Source organism: Arachis stenosperma, chromosome 10, assembly GCF_014773155.1.
Source record: "Arachis stenosperma cultivar V10309 chromosome 10, arast.V10309.gnm1.PFL2, whole genome shotgun sequence".
Taxonomy (NCBI): domain Eukaryota; kingdom Viridiplantae; phylum Streptophyta; class Magnoliopsida; order Fabales; family Fabaceae; genus Arachis; species Arachis stenosperma.
The window spans coordinates 132,163,323-132,189,623 of record NC_080386.1 but is presented as its reverse complement, the minus strand read 5'-3'; the positions used below and the strand labels follow the sequence as shown (position 1 = coordinate 132,189,623).

General features: G+C 32.6%; 3 protein-coding genes across 7 annotated transcripts; all 3 read right to left on the bottom strand.

The window, feature by feature from the left end:
- Window positions 1-123: 123 nt before the first annotated feature.
- Window positions 124-3,003, bottom strand: LOC130956562 (uncharacterized). 3 transcript variants are annotated; one of them, XM_057883606.1, is made up of 4 exons: window positions 2,866-2,987; window positions 1,712-2,097; window positions 1,127-1,482; window positions 124-1,036 (listed from the first exon to the last, which is right to left on the bottom strand). In XM_057883606.1, exons 3-4 carry the CDS (start codon window positions 1,478-1,480, stop codon window positions 464-466), a joined length of 927 nt encoding a protein of 308 aa, XP_057739589.1. In that variant the 5' UTR covers window positions 1,481-1,482; window positions 1,712-2,097; window positions 2,866-2,987; the 3' UTR covers window positions 124-463. The 3 variants fall into 3 exon arrangements, with proteins under 3 accessions (XP_057739589.1, XP_057739590.1, XP_057739591.1); XM_057883607.1 differs by lacking the exon at window positions 1,712-2,097 and having other exon boundaries at window positions 2,866-3,003; XM_057883608.1 differs by lacking the exon at window positions 2,866-2,987 and having other exon boundaries at window positions 2,040-2,388.
- Window positions 3,004-5,267: 2,264 nt separating this feature from the next.
- LOC130955244 (cysteine-rich receptor-like protein kinase 10) lies at window positions 5,268-12,044 on the bottom strand. 3 transcript variants are annotated; one of them, XM_057882060.1, is made up of 9 exons: window positions 11,655-12,044; window positions 10,555-11,075; window positions 9,894-9,923; window positions 7,594-7,716; window positions 7,337-7,515; window positions 6,744-6,954; window positions 6,158-6,395; window positions 5,919-6,069; window positions 5,268-5,806 (listed from the first exon to the last, which is right to left on the bottom strand). In XM_057882060.1, the coding sequence occupies exons 1-9, from the start codon at window positions 11,921-11,923 to the stop codon at window positions 5,492-5,494; spliced, it is 2,037 nt and encodes a 678-aa protein (XP_057738043.1). In that variant the 5' UTR covers window positions 11,924-12,044; the 3' UTR covers window positions 5,268-5,491. The 3 variants fall into 3 exon arrangements, with proteins under 3 accessions (XP_057738043.1, XP_057738044.1, XP_057738045.1); XM_057882062.1 differs by having other exon boundaries at window positions 5,272-5,806; window positions 10,555-11,047; window positions 11,655-11,751; XM_057882061.1 differs by lacking the exon at window positions 9,894-9,923 and having other exon boundaries at window positions 5,269-5,806; window positions 11,655-12,043.
- Window positions 12,045-21,096: 9,052 nt separating this feature from the next.
- LOC130957791 (uncharacterized) lies at window positions 21,097-21,891 on the bottom strand. Its single transcript, XM_057884634.1, has one exon. The coding sequence runs from the start codon at window positions 21,889-21,891 to the stop codon at window positions 21,097-21,099; it is 795 nt and encodes a 264-aa protein (XP_057740617.1).
- Between the last annotated feature and the right edge of the window lie 4,410 nt (window positions 21,892-26,301).

The window sequence follows — 26,301 nt, the reverse complement described above, 5'->3', positions numbered from 1 at the left end:
CATCGAATTATATCATTTATCTCAACTATTCATCGTCAACATCGTTCTCTTTTGCGCAAAGCAACAATCCTTTGCGTTTGCATTCAACTTTTGGCTCTTGGGATAGTTAGTCAGTTTTTTTCCCTACCAACATTAGGCTTCACCATTTATGGAGAAAGGACAGGACCACTTTTCAGAAGAGAATTAGCATTAAGACTCTGAAACAAAACAAAAGAAACCAGATACAAAGAAATTGTTCTTCAAACATTCCTTGCTAGTGGTCTCTCAGAATTGGTCCAAATCAATCCAACATTGAATCATTTTGTTAACATCCCTGACATTTTGCTATATCTATCAATGATTTTTAGAATGAATATATACACTCTCCTTACAATACATAAAACAAAAACATCCATTTATCTAAATCCCCACGCAATAATCTATAGTTCTATACACCTAAAACTTCCAAGAAATTCGGTCACCCTCATCTCCACCACCAGAACAATTTAAAGAGATAAATCTTTCTCATTCTAGAATTGTATGTCATGAAGGCTCTGGCTTTAACCGGATCAGCATTTAAGTATTCAAACGCATACATCTGTTTACCTTCTTCCAACCCATCTATCTCCATCACAGCCTCTAATAGCTCAGTCGCATCAACTGAGCATTTGTTTCGTTCCATAGCATCAGCTAGTCGCCTGATGCTCGCTGCCACTGTCATCAATGCATCCTGAAGGGCATCCTCTGAGGTACGAGGACGTTTTTGCTGCTGTCTCTGTGGCTGCGCCACTGGAGGCTCTTGAAATCCATCTGGCATCGGGCAATATTCTGGTGGAAGGGTGGAGTATGATTCAGTTCCATCTGTCTCACTCATATCTTCTGAACTGGGAGAAACAAAGGAAGGTGACTCATCCACACCATTCTTCATATCCATTAGCTGGCTTCCATCCTTTATCCTAGCCCAACGACTAGGGGCTTGGTAATTTCCACAAACAATTTTCAGTTCATCGTACATCTCTATCTGCTTTCCATGGAACCCTCTTGCATCAGGACGTGCCTGTCAATTGAACCGGAGAGAGAACACCAAATTAGGTATTTATGCTTGATTTATAAACACTAAGAGAGAGAAAGATGAAAGAAAACTTACAGCGATATATTTCTTCCAGAGCTCATCACTGTCACATTCAATCATCTTCGTATTTGGATTCCACCAGAAACCATCATGACTTAGCATATCTTTTATTACTTTATATCTTTTTTTAATTGTTTTTAGGCGGTTAATCACTTTCTGATTATTCAAATTCAAGTTGAATTGAGCGTTCACAGCCACACAGGCAGAGGTATAGGCATTTTCATTGAAACATTTATCAATTTTGTTCCCACGTTTTGCCTGAACAGCCAAGGCTTCAATCAGACACTTATCCATTGCAATTGACCACACAACATTTCTTCCTTTGTTTTTCATATCCTTTCTTTGTCTTTGCAGATCATACTGCTCCATTTCTACATAAAGACAATAAAGATTTGAAATGTTGTTCAATATAATATGTATCCATCATCAATTCATCATCCAACTTCTTCTTGGTTCATGACACTAAAAATATTTAATTTAATAGTCTATCTCCATTGACTTAGCTATAAAATGAATCGTTTAATCAACAAAAGTCTTTGCAATGAAAGAGGTAAATAAGTGGTTGAAAAATAAAACAAGCACTAGTGTGCTTATCACTACCCGTGCCACAGCTTTTATGGTGTGTTTTGGAATAGTTGTGGATTCTTTCTGAAGAAACTATCTTAATTATCACTTCATGTGGAATCTGTCCACTTCTTGCATACTTTAGTGCATTTAGTTGGACGGAAGCATCACAGCTATAAGATAATCTCTATTCTCCAAAGGTTTTGAAAGGCAGGCTTATGGCCCCTATAGCCTACATGTGTTTTGTTTCAATGGTGCATGATATCTTTGATATGACAAGGGCCCTAAAAAATTTTTGCTGTAGTTTTTCTCTTGTGCCTAATTATGTCTAGAACTTTCTATTTCACATGGTATGTTATCACACCGTTTTTAAACTTGTGCTCACGTCACATGCCTTTTGAAGGAAGCAACCAAACTAAGCTCTGCAAGTCAAACATGAACAGCATGAGCTTCAGCATCAATTTGCTTCTTCAATGAGCAAGTCCTCAAAATGCTCCGACAATCAAAGACCAACACTAAACCCACAATTATGAATTATGATGAAAGCAGAGAAAACTTTACAGAAAATATTCAATTGGAAAACAAGAAGAAATAAGTACAGAGTGCAGAGAATCATAGAATGCAGCACGTGCATATTTTCGCCATTTCAAAAATTAGAATGAAATGCAACAAATTAACTGACCAAATGGATGAGTAATCAAATCCCAAGTAAATCTATTATTAACTTGTGTACCAAACAAAATAAGCTTAATTTTCAAAATGAACTTTCCTCATAAATCCTAGAAAAGAAAACCTCATTGGCGAAAAAGCTTCATTAAAGCCTAATATTCTGTAATTAGGCTGTTTAAATATGAACTCAATTATTTATTACAATGCAAATTCAAACAGTAATTTATTAATCAACAACCAACATTCAATCATTCTGGTCCTTAATGCTCACCGTTCACCTATTGAATATAGAAAAAAGTAAAATCATGAAATTACACACTGAAGCAAGCAATGAAACACATTATAAATTTGAATAGCGAGTCCTAAAGAGATTTCGCACTTTCACTTCAAAGTCCAAACACAGAGAAACGTAATCGCAAAAAGTGAAATAATATAAAGAGAAGCTCCATTGTTGAATCCAATCATAGGCTAAAGAAAAAAAAAAGACGGATCAAAGAAAAGAGAATGCGCATAAGAGTTACCTGCTACGACGGATTGCTTGCTGCGGTGGCGTCAATGGAGTCAATGAGTGCAAATGTGATAGCTCATTCAGCTGGTTAGGGTTTTCTCGGGAAAATAATATGAGAAAATTGATTCTCGCATTTTCTCGAAGAACAAAGACCGAAAAGAAAATGCAGTCCATTCCAGTCATGCAATCAGAATCAAGTGCAAAACGGCGTACGAGAATGACCGAATGCGCCTATAGTTGAGAGCCACGTGTCGGTGGGGTTCCCAGCATTAGGTCACTAGAGAGAGTAAAATTTTTTCTTAACTAGCATGAATTTTTTCTTTTGTAAATTTTAAAAGTATTGCGTTATGCGTATAATAAAATTAATTATTAAGATAAAAAAATTTTAGTGTTTAAATAATATTTTTATTCTAAAATAATATTTAAAGTATTTTGGATAATTTACATATTTAAAATATTTGGAAAAAAACGTTACGCAATTACAATTTTTTAAAATACAAGACGTAAAATATGTAAATATATAAAATATTTGGAAGAAAAGTTGTAGTTATGCAAGGTATTCTTCTAAATGTTTTAAATACGTAAATTTTCTAAGTATTATATTATTGACAAAAATAATTTAAAAAAATATGATAAATATGATTTTTTTGTGACAAAAAAAAAACAAATAATAACTAAGAAAGAAAAACAAATAAAAAATTGTTTAAAAAAGGCACTAAATACTATTCTTAAATTTTTTCTAAGACCATGGAAGCTTCATTTGAAAAGAAAGGGCCTTCATTGCAATCCGTGGTGAAGCTTTGTTAAGGCAAAAGGGGGCAAAGTTTTTGTAAAAGTATTAGTAATTCTACTTTAAAGAAAATAAAATTAATTTGTTTGATTAAATTGATATATTTTTAACTTAATGTATTTTAATTTTATGTTCATCTTCATCATTCTTTCAAACTTTTTATCCTATCCTATTTGACATAACAAATAGCATATATTTAAATCAACAACAAGTGACATATCTTTAAATCAACGTTACAAATTAAATATCATTATAGGATTAATACTAAATTATATTTAGTTTCTCATATAACTTCATGCATTATTTTATTTTATTTTATTTTATTTTTAAAATAATAAAAATTATAATATAACTAATAGTAATATCAGTTATTAATAAAAAATTATTATTTTATTTTTAAATCAACTTTACAAATTTAATGCCATTATAGTATAACACTGTTTAAATTAATAAATTTTGATATTTTTATTTTATTAGAAATTTAAGACTTTGTTTTGTTATATTATATTATTTAATTTATAATAAAAGTAATAATAAAAATAATTAATCTTGAGACTTTTGAGAAATAAATATTATCAAAAGTAAAATTAATTTTTTAAAATATTAAAAAATAATTTATAAGTTATAATAAATTTTGTATAATTTAAATAAAAAATCAATTTTTAGATAAAAAAATTAGTTTTTTAAATAAAAATAATTTCTTATATGCAAAAACTAATTTTTTTCATGTAAAAACTGATTTTTTTAAATTGATTTTTTATTTAAAATCAAATTGGCTTATTAACCTAAACAAAAATTTTTATTAATTAAAATCAAAATTATATTTTATTAATCTTAACCAAATATAATCCTACATATTAATAATAAATTTAAAAATAAAATAATTATATTTATAAATTTTATTTTAATATAAATACTATTATATAATTTTTTTATTAAGATTTTTGGCCCCTCCAAAAAAAATTTTTCAAGCTCCGCCACTGATTGCAATCTTTGCCACAATGTCTGCTACTGTGTTTGTATTTCTCAAGATCAACCGTAGTTCGTTCAGCACACTATTTCTAAAATATGATATCTCAAATTTTCAACACCAAATGATCAATAAAATCAAACTAATCCTGAAAATTATTGACAATAATAAAGACCTCCATATAGTATATCTCACATATAATATCTCTTTGCTTCGAATACCAGACTAAAAATCTTTTCAAATAGCAAATAAAAACTCTTCTTGCAGAATACCATAAATCTCAATTGTTCCCAAACAGTCTTTTGCCATATTCCTTTCCAATCTTTGCTAACATAAGTAAAATCAATATGAGCACCATTACCAAAATAGCTAACATCACAATTATTTTTAAAGGTGTCCACCGAAGAGAAATCCAAGGGTCACTAATAATGGAGAGAATAGACATTTGTTACAACTAAAAAATATTCCAAAACTCATTTTCTAAAGACAAAACCATACCTATCATCAGATTTTACATAATAATAAAAATTGCTTCATATTCTTATTTTTATAATTTGAGAAAAGATCTAGCATTTTGGTTTACTAACCCAAACATTTTTCTATTAACAACAATAAAATTAACTTCTATCCCATCATCAACTACTCTTAATTATCGGGGCCAAAACATCAAAATATTGGTTACATTCCTTGTGGTATAGCTTAATCCATAAACACATATAATCTAAGAGAAATTATAATATTTGCATGATGAGCAGATTGCATATCTTTAATAATTGAACCACAACACTCGGTTAAAACAAGAATGGTTCAACTATGTTGACGTAATTACTTGTACATCAGGCAATTCTAAAACAGTTTTTATATCGTTGTATATACTACTTATCTAGGAAAAACATTTGAGATTGATACTTCATTGACAGAGATATTATCTTTAGAAGTCTTTGATGTTGACTCGTCTTCTTTACCGAACTTTCTTCCAACTGAAAATGCAGGATGATTAGGATTAGGAAGTGTCATTGTCTCACTTGCTAACATAACAACCACCGTAGACATTATTGGTCGATCTATTGCATCTTCTTGTACACACAGCAAACCAATATGAATACACCTTGTAACTTCACTTCTTATGTATGTATTTTCTAATATAGGATCTACTAACTCTAAACATTCTCCTTCACACCATAGTTTCCAACTCTGCACAAAAATATGGATATTAATATATATAGTAAAAATTAAACAGATATGCCCATATGTTTTGTAATAGCAATTTATTTTAAAATACTGTAATGGAATCAAGAAAACTAACATATACAAGAAGACTTTGACCATGATCTGAAAGATAGAATCCACTATTCCTTTTGCCAGCAATGATTTCTAGTAAAAGAACTCCAAAACTAAAAACGTCTGATTTTACTGAATATAACCCTTCCATAGCATATTCGGGAGCCATATATCCGCTGTTTAAAAAATCAATAGAATATTGTTAGTTTTGCCAAAATACAAAATAATGTAACAACACATATATATAACATTAATATGACATACTAGGTGCCCATAACCCTTCTAGTGTTTTCTTCGTTCTGGCCTTTTTCAAATGTTCTTGCTAATCCAAAATCTGATATTTTTGGATTCATATCTTGATCAAGTAGAACATTACTAGCTTTCATATCTCTATGAATTATTTTAAGTCTAGAGTCTTCATGAAGGTACAGAAGTCCTCGTGCGATTCCTTTGATAATATTCATTCGAACCTTCCAACTTAGTTGCTTTCGTTTTTCCACGTCTGACAACAAGATAAGAAATGTTTCTTGACAAAATTACTTATGTAATGAAATACATTAAAAAAAAGAGAAGTTACATAAAAGAGTGTTTTTATATTGTATCATTCAATATCAGCAACTAAGAGAAAATTGAATTGAAAGTAAAATTTTAAAGGCACGAGGTTCTATAGTAACAAAACTTACTAACAAGAAAATAGAGACAGAATTAAAGGAAATGATAAATATGTATTGAAGTTATTTTGACATAATACAAGAGTCACGTTATTTATAGGGATATTATCAACTAATTTCATAAATATTAATCTACTAACTACTAACTCTCAACTACTTATCATTACTTTAATACTTACCGAATAGATGAAGGGCAAGGCTTGAATTGGACATGTACTCGTATATAAGCAGCTTTTCATTTTCCTCAACACAACAACCCAACAGTCTCACAAGGTTCCTATGTTGTAGTTTGGCTATGAAGATTACTTCATTCTTGAACTCATCTAAACCTTGGCCAGATGTTTTTGAGAGTCTTTTGATGGCAACTTCTGTCCCATCTTGTAAGCTTCCCTAAATATAGATTTTGCAAAGAAAGAAAAATCCAGTACAAAAGTCATTGCAATGATTGCACAATTAGTAAAAGTAAAAGAGTAAACACACAAATGAGTACTTATGAATTTGTTTTGAATAAATTAAGTTTCATAATTATGAGTTTAATTTTGATACACTGACAATGTAAAGCGTTTTATACAGTCATGCAATCACATCCGTTCTTTTCAATTATCATTCACAAAATTAAAATAAAAGGTAGTTATTTGAGTATTTTTACTGATGTGGCGTTACTGATTGGATGCACGGGTATAACTATTTTACTCTGATAGGGTATCAAAATTAAATTAATAAATTATATGCATATAGAGCTTGGTTTCCACATTGAAATATTCAGTGATACCTTATAAACAGGACCAAATCCACCTTCCCCTAATTTGCAAGAATCTGAAAAGTTATTAGTGTTCTGTCGAATCCAAAATAGAGGAATTGTAGGAAGGTCAGCATTCAATGAATCGTCTCCTTGACCTTGATAAGGGTTATAATGTATTGATATAGGAGTGGTCTCTGACAATAATGCATCTACAGATAAAAAGTTTATGATATGAGTTTATAATGTTTATTGAAATGAGGTTAGAGAACTTGAATAGTGTTAGTTACCATGATTTGATTGATTCTTCCTCCATAAGAAGTAGATGCCACAACTTAGTAGAACTAATGCCACCAACACACTCACTATGATGATTATCAAGGTTTTTGTCTTACTTGTACCCTTGTTATTGCCTGCAATAATACCGTTGTTATTTGTGCTTCTTGATTGGAAAAAAAGAAAAAAGAAAAAGAAAAAGAAAAAATAAATTAAAATAAAAATAAGTATTTTTTTCTTTTTAAGATTTTTCTTTAATTTTTTTAAATTATAACATTTTACTACTAGATAATAATTAGCATCTGTACATTATACAAGATATTTTTATTAAAATGTTGAATATCATTATTTTGAACTATTAATTAATATCATTAAAATAAATAATTAAATTTTATTTATTAGATGGTTAAATTATTTTATATTAATATTAATATATAAATGATATTAAATCATTATTTAAAAAAAATGAAACTGTAATATAATTTTCAATCCAAATATAATAAGTATGACTATATTTTTTACTTTAAAAAAAATTACTTATATTTAAGTACAGGATAATGATTAACTTCCTACTTTTATTTATTTATTTTTTTATTTCTTTTGCTGCCTTCGAATAAGTGATCCCCAACAACACAATTAATAAACAAGCCGGATATAGGAGATATTTTTTTATTAAATGTTTGGCTTGGACAACCTTTAACTATAAGCATTATATATTATACTTATTCACATTACACACTCACACATCTAATATTAAAAATTTCTATCTATAATTAACCTCACCTAAATTTTAAACTCGGATACACCTATTGCAAAACAAGACTACTAAAACTAGGCTTTGTGTGTATACTATTAAATGATTTTTTTTTAACAAAAATATTAAAAGTACGGGTCCATTTCCTTTTTTTTTGTTTGATTTTCCACGGTATTTCTTAATCCGACAGGTTAAGAACTAATTCGTCAGGTTACTGAGCTCCATTTAAGAATTTGTCGCTAGCCAATAAATTGCTACATGCACAAAATGGGATTCGAATCCCCGACACTTACTAACGAGATAACTCTTGACACTTGCATGCACGGGTCCATTTCTTATTAAATATGAAACGGACCTTAATTAAATAGGTCAGGCCTAATGGCGAATGTAACTGGATCCATTATTATTTCTTCTCATAAATGATAAATTTCAAGGTTTAGTTAAAAATATGTTTTCTTTTTTATACATGAAAAAATATATGTTTTTTTATATATATATTAAAAGAATTAATCTCTACATACAAATGATTCTGCTATACAAGTCTTACAAGTCTTCTAATTGATATTATACTCAAACGCGTCTCTAACAGATTTTTAATTTTTGAAAGGATTCTGTTTTCTTTTTCGAATTTCTTGCTTTCTCTTTCTCTTTCTTCATTTATGTGTTTTTCTCTCTGTTCTCTTTCTTTGTTACTCTTGATCTCTTTCTTCGTTACTCTCGATTTCCATTATTTTTTTACATCAAGTTCTGAAATTATTTTTGAAGTGTTTCATCTTCATCGTCGTGTTTCTCCTCGTTCTTCTTTTGATTTTGCAACATTATGTATTCTTTTCTTCTTTGTTTGATTTTTTCCTCCCAAAAAGAATTATGAGAATATGAAATAAGAAAAGGAAAAAAAAAAGAAAAAGAATTCTGAATTATGCATAAGGTGTACTTCAATAAATTTTTGGTGTATTTCTTAAATCCTTTTGGTGTATTTCTGTAATCCTTTGGGTTTATTTCTGTAACCGTTTGGGTGAATTCCTATAACCATTTAGGTGTATTTCTGTAATCCTTTGGGTGTATTTTTGAAGTTCCGTTATCTTCAAAACGATTTCAAAGCTTGATTTCTAAAACCATGAAAATCGAAAAAAACGAAGCAAGAATACCAGTGACAAATGCAGGTAAACAACGAATGAAAAGGCGAAGAGAGAACGCACGAAAGAGATCGAACAAATTTGGCAAGAAACTCATTTTTATGGAGGAATAAGAAGAGTTGTTCATAATGCATGGTGAGTAGCGAGCTTTGGAAACAGAAAGTGGTTGAATAACGTGTGTGTATTTACTCTTGAATGTGGAAGTGTAATGCGCGTGTATTTTGTCAGGTTTGTGCCAACTTGTAAGACTTGTAAGCCATAAAGACTTATATGTATAGCAGGCTTCTATTAAGATTATTATTAATAAAAAAATTTGAATACTTTTAATAATGATATAATGAATATATTAAAAGTTAAAACTTAGATTTTATTTCCTTTTCACAAAAATTGTATTCATTTAATAATATGTATTCTAGAAACGTACATTTATTCAAGTTGATGGCTGATGAGAGAGCTGTTTACCAGCCATAACCATATCAGCTACACATTAAAAATAAATAGATGATACGAATAAGGATAATTTGATTAATTTCAAACTTAAAAAAGCAAGTTGTTTTAAATTAATGCCTACCAAATCCCAAATTTTATGAAAATGAAAGGAAAAAAAATAAGATAAAAAAAATGAGTGAAAAAAAAATAAAAGAAAAAGTAGAATTATATGTATATTGTTTGGATGAAGAGAAAATAAATAGAAAAAAATAAAGAAAATTTTTTTTTATTTAAATAAAAAAAAAGTAAAAAAAAATCATAGAAGCAAGCAAAATTGATTTAGGCTTTTATTTTTTATTTTTTAAAAGAATAAGTATAAAAAAATTAACTAATTTGTAACAAACCAACATTTATTATTTTTTATTTGTAAAATTATATTTTTAATTTTTTTTTAAAAATTTAGAATATAATATTAGAAATTAAAAAATTAAAATATAAATTTAGAGTTTAAAATAAAATCGACTGATATTAATTGAAAAAAATTGGTCCAATCCCTAATTAAAATCTTTTTAAAATTGTGCAAAAATTAATTTCTATTTTTTATATATAGAATTTTAAAATAAAAAATAAAAATGCAAATAAAACTCAGAATTGACCTGAATTGAATGATGGAGAAGGTCCTTGACTGGTAGTAATCTTGTAGAACATATAATCATCATACTTGATCAAACAACTTGGAGCTCCAACTTGCCATCCAACTTTTGTAGCACAGCATTTAGGAACTTGATCCAACATAGAATTCAAACACTGCCTACAGTGATCACTAGTAAGGTCCCTACTACACTGCACGAACCCATACCTTTCCCCTGATGAACCATCAGAATTGAACTCACCCATTGCATACAGCAAGTTGGTCTCCACAGTAGCATTCTTTATCAAGCTCTGCATGTAAGTCTCTGCTTTCTGGAGTTCTTGTGTGCTGTTGGTGCTGTTCTTGGTCCCAGGAAATTGCCATGATGGGGTTATTGTAAGGTTTCCAAAGAAGTCATGGTTGGAGTATCTGAGTATGCAGTAGTTATACCAAATCACTGCTGATGATCTGTTTGGACAGCGCCGAACAATGTCTGAAGCTGCAGTGGACACGCAAAACTGGCAGAAGATGCCTGTCACGTCACCTCTACCACCAAGTGTAAAACAATTTTAATAATAATAAAAAATAATTAATATAAATAAATATATTATTTTACACATTTATTTAATATATATACACGAATGAATAATTTGATAGTTTAATGTTTTTCTTATATATAGGTATTTATAAATATATTGTGTTTAATAGTAAGTACTGCATCAATTGAGAATTATAAATCATAATATATATAATGATTTATTTAACTTTTTTTTTTAGTTGATCAGAATTGAAAATTACACAAGAGTATAACATTTGTTTGAAAGTAGAAGATGATATTTAATTTTAATTTATTAATATATATATTTCTAAATAAAAATAAAAAATTAGAATACATTTAGCTTTTATTTTGATTCTCTGTTTTTATTTCCAGTATTTTTTATGTTCTGAATTTTATAAAAAAAAATAAAATCAATAATTTTTTTTCTGTTTTTACCTTCTATTTTTATTTTATTTTTCATAAAATTTAAAAAAAAAATTATTAAAAATAAAAACAAATATATAAACCAGCACGGCAAATAATGCATGCAACCGAAGAAAGATTGTTTATAGAAGGGGAGTCGGTACCGGCAGTCATAGAGGCCATAGACGGCATCGCCAGTGGCGGTTCCGATGGCGGTGTGGTTGTAGCCCTTGCTTGTGGTAGCATCAGAGGAAAGCCATGAGAGGACGCTGTTGAGGTTGATTTTGAATCCACTTGTTAGAGATTCTTCCATCGAGTTTTTGCAATCATCTCCAACGTAATGGGATGATTGTGCTCTTGTTGTGGTGAAGCAGATGAAGAAGCTCAGCAAGAAGAATCCAAGGATAGTAGTAGTGAGCTTCGTTTCCATCATTTGATGATTAAATCATTTTTGTTGTTGTATCAAATTGTGTTTGATGAGACACTTGAGGATTTATATATAGATTGATAGATGTTGACGAAGTCAATACTCAATAGTTGACTATAAATTAATTGTGGCGGTGACCGAATAAATGAAAGAACGGCACATAAACCGTGACTTTAAGACCAAATGTGTGGAAGTGAAGAAACCAGCCATTGGTGATTGGTCAGTGTATGGTTTCGTAGCTTCTCTATCTGCAGTAATTTTGATACCCTTAGAATATTCAAACAAACAAAAGATGGGGGCAACACGATTGTTATGTGTATTTAATTTTCAGAAGATGATGTTTTCAGCTCATTGGCTCCATCGAGTTATTCTATAAGATTATATAACTCACCATTAAGAAAATCAAAATCCACTTTCATTTTATTTTAATATCTCAAAATTTACTCATTTACTAAAAATGATACCATAATACTAGGAAGACAAAAAATAAATTTAAAAAATATATTTAAGTCTTGAACTTTTTAAAATTTGGACACAAAATCAAATATGATATTCGTAAGAGAGTTTTTTAAAATTGAACAAATTAGACTTAGAGATCAATATATTCAGATTTTGAAAAAATTAGAAAAATTTAAATATATTTTTAAATCATCAGAATTTAAATGTCTGCAGACTAAAAAGTCAAGCGTAATTTTTTTTTCTCTTTAAATAATAATTTTAATATATATTTCTGCTCTTATATACCGGTTAATGCTAAGAAGACAAAAAGAAATCAGACAAAATTATCCTTCATTAATTGTTGATATATCTACTATATTGATAATTAATTTTCGATGACTGGTTTGATTAATGCACTAATGATTGGTTTATTTAATGCACTAATGACTTATATTTATACGCTAAAAAATAATAAACTACTATAAGTCTATAAAAGAAAGTGACATTGTAATAAAAGTGCATTCATAGGTTCACACTATAAAAGTCAGTTTGGATACCAGAATCATAACTGAAATTGTAATGTATTATAGTATAGAATTTCAATTTCAATTTCAAATGTATACTTGATTTTATTAAACAATTAGAAGATGCACTAAAAAAAGGTGGATGCTATTCTAGGTAGATGGTAAGGTTTGCTAGAGCCTGGTACGGCACTAACATTTGACGTAGCTTTCTTCTACGTCGAAAAGTCGAAAAGTCACGTGCCTATATCAAGATGACGTTCTAACTCACGTGGCAACATGCCATCTAGCTGGCTCGCTGCGCGCCAAAGAACTTTGAGCCTCAGCCACACAACCACAACCACAACCACAACCACAACCACGACGAAAATGATGGGTTCGCCTCATCAAATGTGCGACAAGTTTAGGAGGATTTTGAGAAGATGGTAAAATTGTAGTCGAAAATGGTTCAGATGTTTAAATCGTGTGGTGTTGATTTGAAGGAAGGGGACCAACAACAAGGAAGCCAAGTCCTTTTCGAATGAATTAATTGTATTGTAAACACCCGTTCTTACAATTATGAATTATAATGAAAGCAGAGAAAACTTTCCAGAAAATACTTTGATTCAATTGGAAAACAAGAAGAAATAGTAGAGAGTGCAGAGAATCATAGAATGCAGCACGTGCATATTTTGGCCATTTCAAAAATTAGAATGAAATGCAACAAATTAACTGACCAAATGGATGAGTAATCAAATCCCAAGTAAATCTATTATTAACTTGTGTACCAAACAAAATAAGCTTAGTTTTCAAAATGAACTTTTCTCATAAATCCTAGAAAAGAAAACCTCATTGGCGAAAAAGCTTCATTAAAGTCTAATATTCTGTAATTACGCTGTTTAAATATGAACTCAATTATTTATTACAATGCAAATTTAAACAATAATTTATTAATCAACAACCAACATTCAATCATTTTGGTCCTAAATGCTCACCGTTCACCTATTGAATATAGAAAAAAGTAAAATCATGAAATTACACACTGAAGCAAGCAATGAAACACATTATAAATTTGAATAGCGAGTCCTAAAGAGATTTTGCACTTTCACTTCAAAGTTCAAACACAGAGAAACGTAATCGCAAAAGTGAAATAATATAAAGAGAAGTTCCATTGTTGAATCCAATCATAGGCTACGGAAAAAAAAAAAAGACGGATCAAAGAAAAGAGAATGCGCATAAGAGTTACCTGCTACAACGGATTGCTTGCTGCGGTGGCGTCAATGGAGTCAATGAGTGCAAATGTGATAGCTCATTCAGCTGGTTAGGGTTTTCTCGGGAAAATAATATGAGAAAATTGATTCTCGCTTTTTCTCGAAGAACAAAGACCGAAAAGAAAATGCAGTCCATTCCAGTCATGCAATTAGAATCAAGTGCAAAACGCGAGAATGACCGAATGCGCCTATAGTTGAGAGCCACGTGTCAGTGAGGTTCCCAGCGGTCTTTTTTCTTAACCAGCATCAATTTTTTCTTGGTTTAATTATTCTACTGTAATTTTATCAAATTTTTAATTAAATTTTTATATATTTTTTTAATTGAATTCTTATATGTTAATTTTTTTAAATTTAGTCTCTATCGAAATAAATTTGTTTAAAATAACAGAATATTTCTGTTAAAAAATAGAATATTCTCCCGATTGAGTTACAGCACTTAATTGAGATCTCCAACATTTTTTTAAAATATCAATAATACCATTTGCATTTTGTTTCCTAAATTAGAGAACCTGACCAGTCCTAACTTAGTTTCCTATGCTTCAAATTGGGTTTCTCCTCCTTTGCACTCTGCTGTCATCTTCCGTGGCGTCGTCCTTGTCCGTCGCTGGGTGGTTATCGTCCGTCTGCGTCATCCTCGACTCTGCTCCGCTCGTCTGCCTTACCCATTGTATCGCCTCGCTTCGCCTTGCCACGAGTTGCCTTGGCACACCACTGTTCAACTTCATCTTGCTTCCTGGATTGGCTCTGCAACAACGTGTAGCTGCTAAGACAAAAGAAAAAATATTGGAGTTACTATTTCTTCGATGGAGTGAGCATCATAAAAGACTAAACAATTTATAAGGTCTATGAACTTGATAACTGAAATAGATTTATTCTCAGCAAACACCAATGAAATTGCAGGGTAGTTTAAGTCGCCAGGGCTAGCTAGAGAATGTGCACATGACCTGTTTGCGTATTTGCCAAAGACACCTAACTGGTTTGGAGTTAGATTATGAGTGCACAGAAAATCAAAATAATCTTGTGGCTTGATATTGTAGACAAAACTTGGGTCTAGTGCTTTTGTGGGTTAATGTGACTGGCACCATGATCATAAGGACTTGAAAGCTTTTCAGCATTTGATGCATCTTTCACTGGCTTCATGGTGTTGTCAACAACTTAAGTTGTTATCAACAGTGCAGATTTTATAGCTGCTGGACTCCATTGAGGATGCTTAGCCTTAATCAATGCGGCTATACCACTCACATGAGGGCTTGACATTGAGGTTCTAGAAACTATGCGGAACTTTACCCTTCTTTGATCTATTGCCAACCCTGATAGACCAACATCTTCACTCCAAGCAGCAAGAATATTCACACTAGGAGCAACCAAATCTGGCTTCAAAACTTCAAGTGAGAGGAAATTAGGCTCTCTTGATGAAAATGCTGCTACTAAAAGTGAATGCTTAATCCCTAACCTTGTTCCAAGAAATGAAAAAGTTGCAGTGGCATTTTTGTTTATTAATACATAATTTTTGAGATCTTTACCATCTTTCTTCTTCGTATGTTTCAGTGTTGGTAAGAATCATTCCAACCCCACCTAAATTTTTCACCACATGGCCTATTTGCTCTCTTGGACTAATCCCTCTCTCACAAATCGCTATCTTCCTTTTAGGTAGACATATGAATTTTTCTTTGATCATTTTTTGGCTTTTCTTTGATTGAATGTAGCATGCATTTTTCCAAGACTAAAGCAGAGCCTCCAATATACTATTTGCCTAAGAAGCCTTTGGAGGAAGATATATATGCAGGAGTTTTTTATTTTGATTTTCTGAATTTTGTTTGAATTGATTTCTGAATTTTTGCCAATTATGAATTTTGTTGAATTTTGTGCGGGTTATGAATTTAGTTGAATGTTGATTGTTATTGCTTTGATGATGTTGGATTATGAGGGTTCTTTTTCTTTTTCTTTTTTTTTTTTTTTTTGAGAAGAAGGAAAAACGTTAAAAAAGAGAAATATATGAGAAATCAGAAGTTTGAACCAATAGGGGTATATAAGTAATTTTACAATTTATTAACTTTTTTTACGCTTAACGTTAAGAGGGAATAAATTGAAAAAAAATTAACGTATAGGGATCCAATTGAAAAGAAAAAAGCATAGGGACCTAATTGAAAATTTGGCGAAACTATAGGGACCTGCAGAATAATTAAACATTTTTTCTTCTGTAAATTTTAAAAGTATTGCGTTATGTGTATAACAAAATTAACCGTTAAAATTAATTATTAAGGTAAAAAATTTTAGTGCTTGTTTTGTCGATTTTTAGCAAATTGATGGTGGTTCGATTCTAATGGTCTAGGAGCGAAACCTACTCCTCTGTGCAGGTACCAATTTTTCTAGAAGTGCATCAAAGTGTCTTTCATTAGATAAATTTTGGAAATAGAAATAAATTAAACTCTGTAAATTGAAGAAGAAATAAAGAAGAAAAATGATTTTCAAAAGGGAAATTGTTCACAAATAAAAATAATTTGCATTGAAATTAAAAGAAAACAATAAAATGCCTTCGATTGGATCAAATGACTTCAACATAAAAGATTAAAGTGCAGAAGAATAAATTGAACAATAAAAATAAAGAACACTTGGAAAGTAAAATTACTTGAAATGTTAAATTTACAGAAAAATAAATTGAAATAATGAAAAGATGGAAGGAACCCTACATAAAAGTTACTCAATCGATTGCAGACTCAGGAATTCGCTGGGATGTGAGTGTACTTGAGTGTTTTTCTGAGTAAAAGTTCCAACCCTTATTCCCTAATCCTTCCTAGTATTTATAATCTATCTTACATAACTGACAATTAATTACAATTAATTACAAGATTCACAACTTTGAATGTGATTCCTCTTGGTAACCGTTCCCGTCGCGTGATTATAGACGTTTCTCATGATTTTCTCGTGTAATAGAAGCCACTAACTGTTCCACTTTCATGACTATTCGACTAACCCATCGAATGTCTTACTCGATTGCTTAAATCGAATCTCTTATTCGATTAGGCTTATCCAATTAATAAGTCAATTGAAATCCAATCTGTGCCAATCACTTCCAACCTCATGCTTACACGTACATCTTCTCGAGAAACTGTTTCTGACTCACTCCGAATCAATTTACTCTCATCAAAAATATTTTTCGATCAACAAATTGCCCCCTTGGATTAATGTGTTTGCCTTCGATAACATTATCAGAAGATAAAACACTTAATCCAAAATTAAAAACGTCAGTTTTCAAATTAGTAATAATTGTCATTTAAACTCCCCATTAATTCTGACCCACTCGACTTGTCTCTGGTAATTTGCGCTTTCTCTCTCTATCACTTCATCTTCCTCACGAAGTTACCTCTATTCGCATTCTTTCCACAGTAACGGCTACAGTAATACTTTAAATTCATCACTCTTACCTTTGTTCGAATCTTTCGAATTTCATTATTCTCTAAATCCTCCTTACACCAAGAACTTCTTCATAAAATCCCCAACTTTTAATATCCTTTTTCTCTATTCAACAATGGCTAGTTCCTCCTCTCATGCTGCCACTCAAGACAAGGGTAAAGGTCTAGCAGTAGCACCACCATCTCCACCAGCCCTTCGCATTCTCAATCAAGTCAATGATGAAGTCATTGACGATCCCCATTTGCAAACTAATGATTCCATAATCTTAATCCCCTTCACAATTGATGCAGATACACATTGCTTCCTCAGACCGATTGAATCTGTTGAGAGAGCAAACAAAAAATTTTCTTTCTTCTCAAGCGCTGAAGGGGAAGATTTGATGATAAACCAAGCTTTTAACATCTCACATTTCATCAATCAAAAATCCTTCAGGAATAATCCAAAAATCAATCCTCGAGGATTTGATTTTACAACGTGGTACCAACGCCTTGAACCCACAAAAAGTGCTGACTGGGGAGCTTTAGGAATACATGAGGTACTAAGGCTCTCTCATTTCTCACTTACAACAAACCCTTGGATGATTGGGGCTGTAACTTATTTCTGAAACAGGACAACCAACAACTTCCACCTTCCTTGTGAAATGATCGGAATGTCTCTCCTCGACATAGCTGCTATTACAGGACTCCTAATAAATTCTCCAGACTGTACCCCTAACACACAACCCAAGCGTCAGTATAATATTGTTTTAACCAACTCCTACAGTGACTTTATTGCCCATAACATGGGTGCAGAAGGTATGAAAATCACAGATGATGAACATGTAACCTTTCTATTTTATTGGTTAAACGCAATCCTGTTCTTCTCTCGAAGTGTACAAATGTCAAAACTCTTCCTTCCCTTAGCTACTCTTCTTCATTAAGGGAAAGTTCTCAACTTGGCCAAACTTCTTCTAGGGCACATTTTTGAAGAACTTGGTCAATTTGCTTGTGACCTTCGAGACAATAAAATAATCAGTGCAGGAGACCCTCTGTGGCTTCTTCAATTATGGTTCAATGCCATTTTTGAAAATTTTATGATAAAACCTGGAGGTGGCAGTACTGACAAGCAACACATTGAAGGTTTTTGATTTTCTAATTACAAACCCAATTTTCTGAACACCCAATCAGACGAAGACAGATTCTGGGCTATTTTCTCTCTTTTTCATTCCTGCAAAGATTTTGAAAATGACCAACTCAATTTCACTCCTTTTCTGTGTCGCAATTGGGCCCTGTCTGGCTTGATCGTTTACTCTTTTCAAACACTAATGAAGAGAGTGAACTTGCAAATCGAAGTTGGGCAAACCTGCTGGCTGTTCAAGTAATTCCGATAGGGTTGCATTTACACAAAAAAGAAAAGTTCAAGATAAACATATATACTCCTCATTTAACAACTAGACAATTGGGGTTTTCTCAAACTATCCCAACGCTACAGCCTCGAAATGATGATCCTTTTTGCCACATTGCTTTAACAACTCAAGAAGATTTTAATACTTGCCTCTGAAAAAATCAACAACACAGGGATCATTTCAATTTCTTGATCTACGATCGCAGCTCCTACATCACCAAATCCTGTTTTGAATGATGGGCTGCTTACCATTCAAGGTACACTCATACCTTGGAAGAAATTCAACAAACTACTGTTCGAACAATTTTTGTTGCCGAAAGTTCCCCAAAAAGAACTCACAAAGAGAAAGCTGACACTGCTCGGACACCACCACATAAAAGTAGAAGGACTCCTACCAGAACTTCTCGAAAGGTAACTATTTTTACTCACAACTTTTCCTTTTAACTTAGAATGTTCTACAAATTGTATTTTCTTAACCATACTCAATTCTGAGCTTCTTACCAGTTAGTGCTACCATCATCAAGTGAGAGTTCTGATGAAAGTGAACCAACCAATAAGGACACTCTCACTGCCTCCTCCCAATCGGAAGACACGGCCGATTTGGATCCTGGTCCTCAACCAATTTAGCAACAAAGACTTACACTGGTAACACTTAACATTTCTATGTATGTCTTATTTAAATTGAAATGGTTTTTAACTCATAATTATGTACCTTTCGTACCTGCCTATAATTGCTACTTATTCAATTACGTCTTCTGTGATACCTGACCAGCCAATTCTGCAACAGCATCATGATCAAGGGCATTCTTCGTCCCATGATTCTATTCAAGCTACAGGACCTACTCAACCACTTGACAATGGTTTTCCACCTTCTCATGTAACGTCGATGGTTGATTTGACAAAAGACCATCCATAGCATTCTCCAACTCAAACTCTCATTCTTGAATCAACTTCACCCAACAACCAGGCCGCACTTTCTGTGGAGAACCAAGTGGCTCTAGATTCCGAATCTCCCTCTCGAAATGTTGAGACAACAAATTCAGATTCATCTCGGTCCAGAGTCTTGGAACCCCTCCAAAACTGCCTAGTCCTCCTCACCGAGTTGATTTTCAGACTCCTCCTGGACCAAGAACTGAAACATCCAGTGCTTCCACCACTCCTACAAGTGCTACCTTGGCCAACTTAATCTCTGTTTTAAACCAAGTTATCCAAGAAAATGCAGTACCTGTGCCAGTGCCAACGCTCTCAAGACTTGCTACATCAAGATCTTCATTCAAATTAAACACTGACACTCGATAGTAGCTTTGATCGCTCATAAAGCTCTTAGATCATCCACCAACCACATGGGTTATTGACACAATTCTTAACCAACTTCTGGCTGATCTTTTGAATTCTTCTTTTGAACACCCATCTAACACACCAAATTCTACCTCAATTCAAGAATTCAAACAACTTCTTAATGAAAGTGTCGCTTCTCAATTTCAACTCCAATAAACTGAGACTGAGAAAACTGAAATCAAAACTAATATTAAAAGTTGTTTTGCAGCCGCTCGACCAATTCAAGCTTCTCATGAGGAATTTGATCTGAGAATCTCCCATGCTATTTCCGTTCAAACTTTTCATGACAAAGAAGAAGAGAAACTTGAAGCAGAATTGGCTCAAATTAAGGAAAAGCTTGCAAAAGTACGCTAGAGTCGAGCCACTATAGCCAAACCTCTGGCAGCTGCTCAACAAGAACAACAACACCTTATTCAAGAGCTTGTTTCAATTGAGACCAAGCGGGAAGAATATGAAAAATAACTTGAGAAAGTCCAATTTAACAAATTCAAACAAATTGAGGCACTTTCAATTATGGACAGCAAAAGGGCAAAGCTACGCTCTGATTTAGCAAAACTAGTAGCACCTGGAATTTCTTTTCATCTCAAGTTTTACTTTTTGTGATGGTTTTCATCTTTTCTGGACTTATGCATGTTGAACTTCTACTTTTGCCAACAATAGAAATATTTCAAGCATTTTCCATTAATCGAGTTAATCACCTTTCCTAACTCGATATCTTTAATCTGGTAGGCATTTCCATAATACGTCCCTATTACTTGAAAAGGACCTTCCCAAACATGGGACCATTTGCCCAGATATCTCGATTTCTTTTCCATCGGTAAAATGACTTCTAAAACTAACTCGCGATCCTAAAAGATTTTCCTTTGATTCGACGATTATAACTTCGAGCAATACTTTCTTTTTGTCGAATCACATTATCGAGTGCCAGGATTCGCTCTGAGTCTAATTCATTTAACTCATCAAACATTGCATTCCAATAATCATCAACTGGTAAATCATTCTGTCTTGATACTCTTAAAATATTCAAATTAATTTCTAATGGTAACACTCCATCATGGCCATACACCAATTTATAAGGTGAAGTTCCCGTCGAACCTCTTGGCGAATTTCGATATGCCCATAATACTTGGCTTAAAGTTTCATGCCATGTTCGAGGCTTATTTTCGATATGATTTTTAATCAAACTTATCAGGATCTTATTCGCTGCCTCTACTTGCCCATTAGCTTGCGCATAATAAGTAGTTGAAGTAACCATATTAATATTCCTCGAGGCCGCAAAATTTTTAATTTGCTGACCAGTAAACATAGTTCGTTGATCAGTACTCAATGTCTGAGGAATTTCAAATTGATGGATAATATGTTCCTCGACAAAGTCTATTATTTCATTTTGACCAGCTTCTATTAGGGGAGCTGCTTCAACCCATTTTGTGAAATAATTGATTGCTACTAAGATAAACTTATGTTGTTTTGATGAAGGAGGATGAATCAACCCAATCAAATCTAAAGCCCAACCTCTAAACGGCCACGGTTTTATTATCGAATGCAATTCATCCATTGGAATCTGTTGTACCGAACCATGTTTCTGACATTCTTGACATGCCTTCGCATAATCAATACAATCTTTTATCATAGATGGCTAATACACATGATTGTGATATAACACCAATTTCATCTTTTTTCCTACCTAATGAGCACCACATATTCCATTATGGACTTCACCCAAGGCAATGTTCTGATCATCTCGGCTTAGACATCTCGATAAACTCCCATCAATCCCTTTTTTATACAATTCATCAGCCATTAAGACAAAATTTAATGCTTGCAACTTTATCTTTCTATTGACTGCAATATTGGAATTTTTGAAATAATGAGAAATAGGTTTTCTCCAATCAAAATCCTTCAATTCATCTATACACAAAACTTCTCTTTCATTTGCTGGCACTAAAACTTGATGAATACTAGATAATTTCCTAATAGTTTCTGAACCGATCCGATACCTCGAAGCAATTGGGGCTAACTCATTAGCAATTTCATTATGAATTCTAGGGATATGCACCAAAGAAATTTTTCGAAAAGACGTTAATAATTCCCAAGCAGTTACTAAATATTTTTGTAACGCCTCATTATTATACTTAAACTCCTTCGATAACTGTTTTAAAACCAACTGTGAATCCCCTAAAATTTGAACCTCTAAAGCTCCTTTGTCGATTAAATTTCAAGACCCAAAATCAGAGCCTCATATTTGGCCACATTATTGGAACAAGGATACTTTAATTCAAACAAAAATTTTGATGGAATACCTTTTGGCGTAACAACAAGGATTCCAACCCCTACACTATCTTTATGCTTCGATCCATCAAAATACAATTTCCAATAGTTGACTTCCACATCGATTATATTTGCCCCCTGGTCATGCAGATCTTTCAAATTATCTACAAGAAAATCTGCAATGACCTGTCCTTTGACAGCCTTTGTTGGAACATACTGTAAATCGAATTCTGTCAACGCCAACATCCATTTCCCCAAACGTCCCCTGAATATAGGGAAACTCAACATATATTTAATAAGATCTTTGTGCTATAACTTTCACTAATTTAGCCAACATATAGAGACAAACACAATTTTCGATCGGGGAATACCTTGTTTCGATATCAATTAAAACTCGACTAAGGTAATAAACTGCCCTCTCATGCCCGTTTTCATCATCTTGGGCTAACATACACCCTATAGTATTTTCAGATGCTGCAATATATAATTTTACAGGTTCAGACGGATGAACATTTGCCATAATCGGGGCTTTAGACAAATAAGTCTTAATCGAATTGAATGCCAACTGATGTTCTGTTGTCTAATCGAATTGTGAACCATTTTTTAGTTTCACTAGAGGTGTAAACACCTTAGTTCGATCTGAAAGATTCGAAATGAATCTTCGAAGATAATTTATCTTACCCAAAAAGAATTGTACTTCTTTCTTCGATATGGGTGCAGACAACGCCAATATCGCATCTGCTTTATTTTTATCGATAGCAATCCCTTTTTTATGAACAAAAAAACCCAAAAAATTTCCAACCGATACGCCAAAAGCACATTTCAAATGATTCATTTTTAACCCTTTCTTTCTCATAGTAAGGAATGCTCTCCTTAAATGATCAATGTGCTAACTTATCAAAATCGATTTGACCATAAAGTCATCGATATATACTTTCATAAATTTTCCAATAAATTCATGGAAAATAGCATTCATTACTCGCTGATATGTTGCTCCAGCATTTTTCAAGCCAAAACGCATAATTATCCATTCATTTGTACTTAATGCCCCAGGACAATGAAAAGCATTTTTGGCCACATAATCTTCTGCAATGAAAATTTGGTTATATCCAGAGTAATCGTCCATGAAACTAACGATTTCATTTCCTGCTGTAGAATGATGCGTGAGCATCTTTCTTATCTTTTCCTGGTGAATTTACACTTAAATTGTTGAGTTTAATCAAGAATTAATTATCTTTTAACCAATATGGATGCTACTTTTTGTCTTTTGCAATTTTGTTTATTTTAGGTAGCATTCGGCTGGATTTGATGGAGTTTCTGCAGCACAAGAATTAAAGAAGATGGCAGCGAGGAGCGACGCGTACGCGTGACTGACGTGTACGCGTGATTTAGAGCTTTCCATGGCGACACGTGCGTGTGACTGACGCGTACGCGTGACTGACGCGTACGCGTGACTGACGCGTACGCGTGACTGACGCGTACGCGTGACTGACGCGTACGCGTGACTGACGCGTACGCGTGACTGACGCATACGCGTGACATGCGCCACGTGCAGAAAACACAGAAAAACGCTGGGGGCGATTTCTAGGCTGTTTTGACCCACTTTCCAGCCCAGGAAACACAGATCAGAAGCTGCAAAATAGACGAAACAAGTGGTCCCCACCCATCAACTGAAGACTTGCTGATTATTCTGATTTAAATTCAAATATTATTTTTAGGAAAAGATATTATTTTTCGTTTTAGATAATATATTTTAAATTAATTAGGATTTGATATAAAAGGGAAAAGAAACTTCTCTTTGAGGTAATACCCCATTCCAGACTACCAAAATACATTTTATCAGAATCCTATTTTTCTCTGAACCATGAGCAACTAACCTCATTTGTTAAGGTTAGGAGCTTTGTCTATTTGTATGGATTGATTTTATTGCTTTTTCTATTTTAATTCATGTATGGATTTATAATTTAAGGATTATTTTCGCTCTTTATCTTATGAATTTGAGTGGAACGGAAGTATGACCCATGTTCTAATTGAGTTCTTGTATAACTTGGAAAATCTCTTTACTTGAACAACAGTTTGAAAACAATTTCTCCTAAATTTTAATTATCTGGATTTAACGGGATACGTGACATATAATCATCTTATTTTTGGATAATTAGGATTTTTGTGGCATATAAACTGGAATTTGATTATGTAGCTTCCAATTGGAATTAATTGACCAAGGAATTGGCAGTTAATGAATTTTTAGAGGAGACTAGAAAGGTTTAAGGAATTAGGGTCTAGTCACATATAGTTTGCCATAAATTAAATCTTGCATGATTAAAATAGTTAATAAGAAAAAATCAATCAGGAAAATAGATAACTCTGAAGCCTTAACTGTTTTCTCCCATATTTTATTTTCAACTTAATTACTTACGTGCCTACCTTCTGATATTTTCAACTTAAACCTTTTGAACATCCAAACACTATTTTCTGCTTGCCTAACTAAGTAAATCATTTAACCATTGTTGCTTAATCCATCAATCCTCGTGGGATCGACCCTCACTCACCTGAGGTATTACTTGGTACGACCCGGTGCACTTGTCAGTTAGTCTGTGGTTAGAAAATTCACACCACAGAATCAATTAACATATCTGCGATAGGCATAAAATACTCATCTTTTGGAGTAGCATTATTCAAATCCCGAAAATCGATGCATACTCTTAACTTCACATTTTTCTTCATGACAGGGACAATATTCGACACCCACTCAATATAACGTGCAGTTCGAATAAATATCGCTTTGATCAAGCGTTCTATCTCTCTTCTTTAATTTTTATATTAATTTCAGGAGCAAAACGTCTTGAAGTCTGTTTCACAGGTCAAGCATTGGGTTTTAATGCTAATAGATGCTCCACTAATGAATAATTGAGACAAGACATCTCATGATAATCCCAAGCAAAACAATCTTTAAACTCATGTAAAAGATTGAAGAGTTAAGTTCGAAAAAGATCAACAAGATCTTTACAAATATATGTAATTCGAACATCATCAGGAGTCCCCAGATTAATTTCTTCTAAGGGATCTTGAGATTCAAACCCTTTATAATAATGATCATCTTTGATTGAGTATTTTTCGAAACCCAATGGTTCTAAATCATATATGCAATCAAAAGTGAAATCAATTGAATCATCAGAAACAGAAGAGACTTGATCATTGATTAAATTATCATTACTTCTATTTTATACACAATGAGTCTCTGCTATTAAATTGGCAATCCGGCTCGCATCATTAGTTTCATTACAAGAAATAGGGAAATCATAACTAAATTCGACTGAAGATGTCGAATCGAACACATTACAACTAATAAGATTACTAACCCTATTTGATTCAACTTCATCAGAAGAATCATCTTTATTCTCTAAAAACTGAAAATTATTTAAATAGTTATGTAATGTTACCAGGTAGTCGGAAACTCCCTCAACCTGGTCCATAGAGCAGTTTCTTCAAGATCTTCAAGAAAGACAATCCCAACCAGTCGGCTCGAAGCCCAATTCTGGATAACACAACTTCACCGAGAGGCCTTCCGAAGACAAATAACACCCTTCACAATTATAAGGGTTCAGTGATCGATCAACATTTAAGGGCTTTAACTTACGATTATACATCCTGAAATCGGCATGCAGTTGTTCGACATATAAATTCGAATCTACTTTGACGACCTCAGGCTTCCCCTCCTTAGTCCAGAGAAGCACACTTTGATGCACAGTAGAAGGTACAAACCCCACACCAT

Excerpts from the sequence above, each read along its gene's own strand:
- LOC130956562 (XM_057883607.1), bottom strand. The coding sequence starts at position 1,480 with ATGGAGCAGTATGATCTGCAAAGACAAAGAAAGGATATGAAAAACAAA. Across the intron at positions 1,037-1,126 it reads TCTGGAAGAAATATATCGCT|GCACGTCCTGATGCAAGAGG; the intron begins GTAAGTTTTCTT and ends TTCAATTGACAG.
- LOC130957791 (XM_057884634.1), bottom strand. The coding sequence starts at position 21,891 with ATGATAAAAGATTGTATTGATTATGCGAAGGCATGTCAAGAATGTCAG.
- LOC130955244 (XM_057882060.1), bottom strand. The coding sequence starts at position 11,923 with ATGATGGAAACGAAGCTCACTACTACTATCCTTGGATTCTTCTTGCTG. Across the intron at positions 6,955-7,336 it reads GATTTGGTCCTGTTTATAAG|GGAAGCTTACAAGATGGGAC; the intron begins GTATCACTGAAT and ends ATCTATATTTAG. Across the intron at positions 5,807-5,918 it reads GTCAAAGTCTTCTTGTATAT|AGTTGGAAACTATGGTGTGA; the intron begins GTTAGTTTTCTT and ends ATTTTTGTGCAG.